A 10,238-nucleotide genomic window follows, 5' to 3' on the forward strand; every position below is an offset into this window, starting at 1 on the left:
TTAACATATTTTCATTATCACTAACCTTTGTCTTGAATTTAAGTCCTACAATACTTAACATAAGAATACTTCTGCAGACATGAAAAAACTTTGGAAAAAAAGAGATTCAGGCTAGCCAAGGACTGCAGTGTATAGAACACAGCAACGTGGATCAGTTCAGCTGTCCAGATATTAAATAATAAGGAATGAGTTCATGCAGCAGCTTTGGCTTGAGTTGTACGATATTCCAAGCAAGTAGTTACAATCCTCTTTTTAAAAAAAAAAAGGTTTTGCATCATGAAGTCAAATAGAGGAGACCAAATTGTTTACATCCATTCTTGTTTGCAGATCTGGTCAGGATTATTCACTACCGGATAGCTGTTGACTAAGTGTCTGTAACCTCTGGCAAACCTACCTGCTTCCCTGGAGAAAACATGGAGTTAAAGCACCAGTGCAGTGTTCGTACACTAAGAGCACATCCTAAGGTACATCCATCGCTGTTTTAGACACTACCAGCTACGTTTCAGATAGTATTTATCTAGACTGTCCTCCTTTAGTCAGTGTTCTCCAAATGCTGGCAGGAACAGCAGCTCTCCCCAGTCCAATTCAAGGTACTCGGTGCAATAACTGCATTCCAGTCTATGCCACACAAGTTTCACTTCTGCTCTATCTTAAGCTTGCTTAAATGAAACCCAACTATTCATGTCCTTCAGTTATTTTGCTTTAGTTGGCAATCACTAAAACAGTTTAAGGTCCTTGGTCAATCCTCTAGCGCTTGCTAGGCTTTTCTTGGGGAATCAGCCACAGCTGCACACCCAATCCTACCTAAATCTGATACAAGAAACGTAGAGTTGCACGTGTGAAATAGCGCAACAACGCTTAAACCTGGAAGCAGTACGGCACTAAGCATTACACAGCTGGCTTGGCATCATGATAAATAAACCTCTTGCTTGAGCATTTTGACAATCAGAAGAGGGAGAGGAACTAATTTATAAGGTCAGACTGCTTGAGCAACATTGCTTTGCACAAGTGCTGAACAAAGATTAAACACAGCAAACACACCTGCTACCTTCTTTTGCAGTCTCCCTCTTTGTAGGTTGTATTGTACTAATTTACCACTGAAGGTAGTCACTTCTGGTTCTCAGGAAACACAGACCATAATGGGAAAACACTGGCATTAAAATCAACCACTAATCAGTGACACAAGTTTTGCTTCCCAGCTTTAAAAACTATGCCAGCACTAACACACACATGCAAAAAAGATGTTGTAAATACGAAGTGAAAGGTTCACAGAAAAACTTGCTTCAAACAGCACTAACTAGATTCAGATTGTCCTCTATCTCCAGAGTCTGTATAGAGCCACGGACTTTACAAATAAACACTGCTACCTCAATTTAGTTTTCCAAAGAAAACTCAGTTCTGAGCAAATTTTAACCTCGGTTCCATACAAGCTGTATTCCTAGCACGAGGCAGTAAGAATGTCTCTGACACTTAATGGAGTTTTTGGTACGCACACTGGGAAAGTTAACAGAAAGCTGAAAGTACAAACCATTTCAACTTCCTATTGCCTGGCTTCTTACCTCAGCTTACAGAAGCTGCTGTCTTCAGAGATGCATCTTAAATGTGGGAATACAAAACCTACACAAGCGTTTTCTGTGTTCTTATGAAATATCTGGGTTTTCTTGTCTCTAACTCAACAGAGCACAACTTGACTAACGAGTTTCTTTCACATGAAAATTACCCAATGTACAGCACAAAACCCAGGATTCTTAAATAGAAATCCACACTTATGTTGAAGTAATTTTGCATAATCTTTTTTTTTCCTAAATTTTCTGATTTTTTTTTTAATCAACAGAACTGGGAGGCAGAATTAAATCCTTTCTCAACACAGAGTGGAAACATGACAGAAAGGCCCTATAAGGACAACCCTAAACCGGCTTCCCTCACACACCTACTGTTTGTGTTCTCATATAATTTAATTGCAATAGGAAAGGCAATCTGCTTTTTTAGTTAAGAACCTCTTTCCTTCAACCGGAAGAGTGGCTTGCTTAGACAGCATTTCTTTTGTCCAATTTCCTAGTGGAAAGTTCTTCACCCGTTTCCCAGCGAAGAGTGACCGCACTGAAAGCCTGGCAGTTCCCCGCAGCTGGCAAGCTGCACAAACGTGTGCCATCAGGACAAGCACAAGGTAGGGCCTCACACGTAGAGCCTGCTATCAGCAAATCTCAGTCTAATCCATCGGAAGGGCTGAGTGTTAAGCTAACAGTTTATCCCTGCTAAGTCCAAAAGAAAGTCCTGCAGTGTTTCTTTTTATCCTGCAACATCTGCTTAGATTAGCAAACAAAAACACGTGTTACAGAGCTCAAGTGACAGCTACATCTGTGCAGCTCTGACTGCGGCAGTCACAAGATGTTTTAACCCTGCTGGCGCCAGCTGCATCCTGAAACATTTGTTCTTTTTCAAAGTCCTGTTTTATAGCATGTGCCAAAGAGCAGCTGCAACTGTTTTTTCATGTTTCAGTAAATACAGGTAAGATGTGCAGCATTTAGGCTGATACCAAGTCTTAAAGCTGCCTCTCTAAAAGCACTGCCTTCCACCACAATGCTTGCATATCTGGTCTGCAACTCCAGGCAGGCCAGCAGATATCAAGCTGTTCCTCCCCAAACTATTTGCCAAGTTGCCAAATTACCCATTTACTGTTAGAAATCCTATCAGATGAGCCCAACTACAGCTCTGTCTTCTTGAGAGTCTAAAGGACCTGGTTTTCCCATTACATCTCACATGCAAATAACTGAAAACTGTTTCCAAGCTTTGGTTATTAGCTATCATCACACAGTCAGAACTTACATCCAGACCCATTGCTGGTGCGGTGCTCTGAAGCAAGGGCTTAGTCACTGGTATTTTGCCGCTCGTTGAGCCATTTCCAGCAGCTGGAGGCAATGCATTCACAGTATTATTGTGAAGCTGTGTGGTCCCTCCAGTGACAGCAATGACTGGCTGGGAGGCAGGAAGCACCCCAGAAGCCTGGAGCTGTACCACAGTGGACTGGGGGAGCACCACTGATTGACCTAGAACACAAGAACAAACAGGGGTGCTCAGCATATGATATGAAATGGATTTGTACACGACCAGTTTTTAGGGGAATACTGATACAGAAGGTAGAAAGTCTTGCTTCCTCTCATGTCCCAACCGATTTATCTGAAGTCCAGTTCTTCAGCATTAGTATATTCCACAGGATAGGCATGGGAGAAAGGAAAAAAAAAAAACAACCACCACCACCACCAAAAAAAACCAGCTCAAAAGTTGGCAGGGCTCTTAATCCATCCTGCAAACAAAAACAACATCTACTAAAGAGAGCCACTAAATCGCGCTTTCTCCTAAAACCCAGTGTCTCCTCAAAGTCTCCTCAAGTCAACACTTGTTAGAAACATTACTCACTTCAGTATTGCTAACAACACTTTGCACTTTGAGCAACTTTTTTCCAAGAACTTAGCCTGTCAACCTCAATTCTTCTTCTCTCTTTTGTCCATCCCTACTTTGTTGCTGTACGCAACTGAAACCTTAGGACACAGAAGTGATTCATGCTATACAAGCTAATTCAGAAACAGCACTGAGCAAGAAGATAAATGAGAAAGACTAACGCAAGTTACACTTTCAAAACATAAGTTAAAGCCTCAATTCATACTAAGACAAGACCAATTTATTGAAAAATGTCTTATGTAAGAAATTGTACGCACAAGCTGAACAGAGCTTAAAAGAAAAGCAAGCAGAAAAAATGAGGTAATTTTGACAGAATTTGAAATGGAATTAAAAAGTCACTTCCAAGAAATTTCAGTCCAACAACTACATTTAACTCAAGCAGGTGCTTAAGTAATATTTTGTTGTCTGAAAACACATACATGTCTCTAATCCTTTGTAACAGGATGATCTCGTCAGCTTTCAGAAACAGCACGTTCCAGCTGAGCACTCCAACCAAAGTGCACGACGATGTATTACAGCATTTACCAAACCTTCTGGAAGGTGAAAAATGACCTAGCACCAAGTTCTTTTATGTATGAGGTTGTCGTAGTTCAGCCCTGATCAGGACCAGACTACGCAGTCTCTCTCTCACTCCCCCCACCTTCCGAAGAGAACAGGGAGAGAAAATATAAGGAAAAACGGCTCGAGGTTTGAGATAAGAACAGGGAGAAATCCTTAAAGTTACCGTCATGGGCAAAACAGACTCGACTTGGGGAAAACTATTCATTTATTACTACAAATAGCAGGATAATGAGACAGAGAACAAGATAACCTCCCTCCACCCCTCCCTCTTCCCAAGCTTAACGTTATCTCTGCTACCTTCCCCTCCCTGAGCGGCACAGGGGGGAAGAGGGAATGGGGGTTGCGGTCAGTTCATCATACGTTGTTTCACGCCGCTGCTTCATGGTTGGGGGAAGAACTCCTCACATTCCTCCCCTGCTCCAGCGTGGGGTCCCTCCCACGGGCCACAGTCCTTTGTGGAACTGCTCCGGCGTGGGTCGTCTCTTCCACAGAGTTCAGTCCGTCCCTTCAGAACAGCTGTCCCAGCGGGCCCTCCATGGGCCACAGCTGCCTTCAGGCATCCACCTCCCCCGGTATGGGGTCCTTCATGGGCTCCAAGTGGATCTCTGCCCCTCCGTGGACCTCCACGGGCTGCAGGGGGACAACCTGCTCCACCATGGTCGTCACCACAGGCTGCAGGGGAATCTTGGCCAGGAGCCGCATTACTCCTCCCCCTCCTTCTGAACTGACCTTGGCGTCTGCAGCCGTTCCTCACAACAGGCTGGTAGGTGTCTCTCAGGATCTTTTTTACATCTTATTCACTTCTCATCTCCTTTCCACTTCTTGCAGCCGGGCTGGACCGAGTCGGGCCCAGTCAGCCGCCTGGCAAGAGGCCAGAGGGTGAGGCCTGCGCCTCCCCCTCTGTGCCTCTGCCCCGGCTCAGCTTCTTCACATCTTCTCTTCTCTCTTTTGTTTTCTGTTTTCCCCTTCTTAAATACGTTATCGCAGAGGCGTTATCACGGAACGTTCTGCTACCAATCGGCTCGGCCTTGGCCAGCAGCAGGTCCGCCCTAGGCCCGGCTGAGTCCACTGAACAAAGGGGAGCGACTTCTAGCAGTTTCCTACAGAAGCTACCACCTTAGGCCCCCCCTCACTAACAAAACCACGACAGAGGTGTAGGATTAGATCTCATTTTTTGCAGAGATAATCTTGAAGACATCATAAGTTAGCACTACCCATGTTTAAGAACTTCAAATGGTGAACTTGAGATTATTTCAAGAATTTTTTTTAATGCATAAAAGTATGTGATGCTATAAGAACATGCTTCCTTCTTTAAGCTTTGATGAAAATTACTGTAAAAATATCACTCATGCTCTTTTGAAGATAATAGCGTATTTCAAACTGGAAGCTCCAACTTGTCACGTGCAGGGGATTTTCAATAATGAAAAAGATCCTTATGGTTTTTGTTATGGAAGTGACACTATAGAATTTTTAAACAGACCCTCAGTTAAAGTAAATACATGGCACGTAAATAACTTTCCCAAAAATATTTCACCTATAGGGCCCCACAGAAACTACTCTCCTGACTTTTCTTCAGGGAAAAGGAGAAGCTCATCTTCACAGTACCACATCTATATAAAAAAAAAAATCTATATCCCCAACATTCCTTATTCCAGATGGTATTTTATCAGCTGGAACATCAGAAGGAATAAGAATTAGGTCACACTGACTGTGCTGACCTGTGTTTTAAGCGGTGCAAGAATCTTAGGCATGTTGTAACAAATGTCAGCGTCTCCAGCTTTGGCTTAACTCCTGATGTCAGTAATTAGTAATGAAGACACATTTTTCACTATTGCAAGAATTTCTAGATATAGGGCCTTAAGTATTTGTCTCCTTTTCCTTCCATGCTCCAGTGCCTGTACAGTCAACCGCAAGAGACTGCGGCCATCACCTGGTGAAAACGAGCAACTGCATCTGAAAATTTCAGCAGCGCAAGTAATGTCCCTACTGCCTTAGCTGAAGAGTAAAATAACGCTTGGGATTCAGAATGAAAGCTCAAGCTTCTTCAAAAATATGTTACAGGGCAACAGGAGGAATAAAGAATTACCAGTGGACAGGAAATCACCTGTTAATCTTGTTAACATCACCTTGCAGCTGAAAGCAACTATTCTAACCTCTGACACGGCTCTCTTAACGCTTAGCAGATTTCACAGCATCCTATTTAATGCTGTTTAGTGACATAAAAACCCATAAACTCATGTTCCACAATCCTGCGATGGAGTTTCTTATGGGTTTTTTTTAAAAAAAAAAAAAAAAAAAAAAAAAAAAAAAAAAAAGTTTTACCACTCCTCCCAGACTTTCAAGCTTTATTCAAGCCATCCTAACTGATCCTGCTGGATCTCCCTTGGATACGACAGAATAGCGCTGTAATCACCTTATGCAGCACTTGCCATCACAAGCAGAGCAAAGGGCCCCTAGAGATCCTTCCAAATGAGCAGTTCTATCTCCACAACTGACATCACTCAGCACAGTCTCTTGCTACACTGTCTTCCATTCCACACAATGCCCAGGAGAGTGCCGTTTACCATAGGACTATATGAGGGAGGAATAAGGTCATCTTTTCAGCCTAAAGCTTTTTCAGCAAAGCATGTAGTACCCCTACCTCTCCCGTTTCACCCACCAAAGCTAACTTCATTCTAGCAACCATCCCAAAAAGACATATTTAGCCCCAAGACCTAGCTTAGTCAAGATGATTCACCTACCTTTAGGGGGTGCTGGCTGGATGTTAACAACTGGCTGATGCTTTGGCAGTGGCACAAGCGCAGGAAGAGTCTGGATAATGATGGTTTTAGCTGGTATGCCAATGTTAGCCTGAGCCTCAGGTACAGCAGGCAAAAGGGGTTTGGGTTGTATCAAAGGCCTGGATGCTGTCTGACCACACCTCTTCAGTGTCTTCACTGAATTATTTGCTAGGAAAGGAAAAAGAGTCAGAGTTGGACCAGAACATATGAAAGAAAGAATTAAAGCAGTAAAAACATGGCTTTTGGTATGTCTTTTTTTTTTTACCCATCTATAATACTTGTTAAAAATAGACATGTCCAATCACAAATGCAAGTCAGAAATTACAGAATATACTAGTGTCTGTTAGTTAAACATCCGTATACAGGACAACATATATAGTATACGTGGAATTAAAGTAACTCAGTCTTCCATACCAGACCGAGAAGTGACGCTGATAGCAGGCTTCTTGTCTCCATCTCCTTCAGGGGATGCAGGGCTTTTGCAACTCTTGCTGTAGAGAGAGATGGGAGACATCTGGGAGCTACAGCTGAAGTCCACATCATCCTGCAGACAGAAAGTACATGAGATTTACGCTTCAGAAACACACAAAAGTGTCTGCTAGCAGTTCAGAGTATAACAGCCTTTCATCATATCTGTGTTGCTGCTTCAGCAAACAGAAGAAAGGTCTTGTTCTGCAGTTTTTTTCTGGTCAATGCTGAGCACCACCGAAAACCAAAGATGGACCCCTCATTATCAGAAGAATAAAGGGGGGCAGAAGCCAGCAACCGCTAGTCTCTAGAATGCATTTTGTTTGGCAACCAGGCCAATACACACAACTGAGGAAACAAAACTGAATGTGCTCTTTTTAGAATGGGTCACAGTAGGAGAGGAAGGAAAACACCACTGAAGGGAAGTTGGTTTTGCAAGGGTTGGAAAAATAAGCTGCTTCCTCTTATGCCACGAAGTCGGTCAGATAAGTAAATCACTGGGCTTTTTGTTTGTCACAGATGGTTTGGAATGACTGCTGCTATCTTTGTTACACCGAGGTTTCTGCACACATACAGGCACATTCTGCATCGGAGAGTCCGCAGACGATGGAGAAGGGACCGAACAACTTGAAGTGGCTGGTGATAAGGGTTCTGTCTTCACGCTTGCATCTGCAAGAGGCAGACAAAGAAATTTTACCAAAAGTACAGGTGTTTAACAACGGGACATCAGTAAAGAACATGCTGCCGTACACCAGCTATTTAATTCCTGAAGCAAGGCACAGCAGAAAACATAGTGAGATTAAAGATAGTAAATGGCTTAGCTCCTTGCCAGCTGTACTCATCCTACAGAAACACAGCATAGCTTCTCATCACAGAGCTAGATGCTGCAGGACACCAAAAAGTTTCACGTAAATTACCACTACTTTAAAGCTACGACAGCTCACCCTGGGGTGGGGTGGGAGGGAATAGTCACACCCGCAAAAGGTAAATTACCTGTATAAGCATGGCCTGAAATATTCCAAAGATCCGAGTCCCAAGACATCAAATCCAAATCAAAATGAAAGTTACAGAGATCATTTTCCTGAAATGAAAGTCCAGAAAAAGAAACAATACAAAAAGACAACATACATTGAAACCATCAGCCACTATTTTAATGTTCTTACAGCTCTGGAAAACAAACCCAAACTATCGTTTCAGCTGCCTTAAGACACGCAGAGGTAAAAGCCCTTCTCAATTGGATAATTCTCAACTGGAATACACGAGACAACGCTTCTTTTAAAGTTCAGAGCTGTAGCAAAGGAGCACAACAGTTTAAGACCATCACCAATTATCAGTAATTAGATCACTAACTATCACTTTTATCAGTAATTTTTGTAAACTGAAAGTTCTAAGTCCAGCCACTTAACTACAAGTTTTAGCAACTAGTTGGCATCCTCCCCTTCACCTTAATTGAAAGATTTACTTAATGCCCTTCCATCATCAGCTCTCAAAGAACTTCATAAACAAAAGCAGTATCAGTTTACCAGCAGGAAAAGAGACACAGGGACTGATTTGCTCAAGATCTGATCAACAGTATGTATTAGGTCTCCTTATACTTGCATAAACCAACATCATCATCTTCTAAAGCCGGAGACATTACTCCTCAGAGACTAAAATAACTTCATATATGCTATTTATTGTACGCCCTTTGAAACAGTGATCAGATTTCTACTCCGTTTTTTTCTGCTGATACAACTCCAAGTCTCAGTTCCCTACTCAAATATAACATTTTTACGAGCACTTGTGTGAAAAATACAAATAGTACATATCTACCTTGTATTTGCAGGCTAAGATGAAGAAAAAGCTCATTGGAGCACATTTACAAGAAGAATGACTAAAAAGCACAGCCTGAGCTCTGCAGCAAGACCCTCAATACAGGTAACTAATGCTGACCTGCGATACCCTGCCCTTGTGCAGTGCAGCAGTTCCCAAATTTTCTCCAGGGGCTGGCTCTAGAACACCTGTAAGAACACTCTTAGTACCTGAATTTTATGTTGGACAACCCAGGGGTTGTGCTGGAGGCGAGTTAGGACACAGTGGCAGAGAGAAGGCAGTAGGAAGAACAGAGAATGAAGAATCCATGAAGCAAATGCCCCAGGACAGAAAAAGCACTATGTATGACCAGATTGTAAAAAACATGAGAATTAATGCATAAAGTTGCAAGCAAAGGGTTTAGGAGAAGAATCTGAAAATAGAAAAGAAAACAAGAAGCCACCTTACAGGCTAAGTACAGCACTGGTGGACGCAGGTGTAACGTACCCATGCTGCTTCATGCCGCTCCTTTTACGTAACCCAGAAATGGACAGGGTTTACAGACATTTACCTGCATTAGGCCTGCGACAACACTGCTTTTCCCAGACGCAGCACCTCATACATTCACCTTAAGCTCTCTCCTTTAACCTTGGCTTTTAAATCTCTAGCTTTGACACCAGTTTGTTAACAGATGGGCAACTCCGCACCTCCACAGCGGGGCCTGAACGGGTGAAGGCCCCTCAGCCACCCACGCCCCGGCCCGGCAGCCGCCATGAAACCGCCAGCGCCACTTCCCGGGGATCCCCGCCGGCTCTTCCAGCCCCGAGCCGGGCCTCCCGCCGCCCCCGCCCGCTACTCACGTCGGGCTTGTCCCTCAGGTCCCGCCGCGACTCGGCGGCGCCCAGCAGCTCGCTCAGCTCCTCGCCCAGCACCGCCTCTGCGGGAGAAACAGCGGCCTCAGCGCCGGCCCGGCCCCAGCGGGGAGCTCCCGGCCGCGGCCCCCCAGCCCCTGCTCCCCGCGCTCACCCCAGTCGAGGCCGCTCCCCAGGGCCGGCAGCAGCCCCGCCGGCTCCCACTCGGCCGCCTCCGCCGCCATCATGACTTCCGCCTTCCTCCCGAAGCCCACGTCTCCTTCCGGGCAGCGCCCCGCCCCGCGCCTACGGCGGCCGTTGGCAGACA

The 10,238-nt window shown here is 44.3% G+C and overlaps 1 protein-coding gene across 2 annotated transcripts in view; it reads right to left on the minus strand.

Annotated features, from left to right (window-relative positions):
• ATF6 (activating transcription factor 6) overlaps positions 1–10,161 on the minus strand; it is a 79,740-nt gene extending 69,579 nt beyond the window's left edge. For both annotated transcript variants that reach the window (XM_086753759.1, XM_086753758.1), the window contains exons 1-7: positions 10,086–10,161; positions 9,920–9,996; positions 8,262–8,349; positions 7,843–7,937; positions 7,215–7,344; positions 6,762–6,968; positions 2,827–3,047 (exon numbers count right to left, since the gene is read on the minus strand). In XM_086753759.1, the coding sequence (XP_086609885.1) occupies positions 2,827–3,047; positions 6,762–6,968; positions 7,215–7,344; positions 7,843–7,937; positions 8,262–8,349; positions 9,920–9,996; positions 10,086–10,158 (891 nt within the window). In that variant the 5' untranslated portion in view covers positions 10,159–10,161. The remainder of the gene's footprint in view (positions 1–2,826; positions 3,048–6,761; positions 6,969–7,214; positions 7,345–7,842; positions 7,938–8,261; positions 8,350–9,919; positions 9,997–10,085) is intronic.
• Positions 10,162–10,238: the final 77 nt, after the last annotated feature.

Source organism: Chlamydotis macqueenii, chromosome 8, assembly GCF_036417535.1.
Source record: "Chlamydotis macqueenii isolate bChlMac1 chromosome 8, bChlMac1.mat, whole genome shotgun sequence".
Classification (NCBI taxonomy): Eukaryota; Metazoa; Chordata; class Aves; order Otidiformes; family Otididae; genus Chlamydotis; species Chlamydotis macqueenii.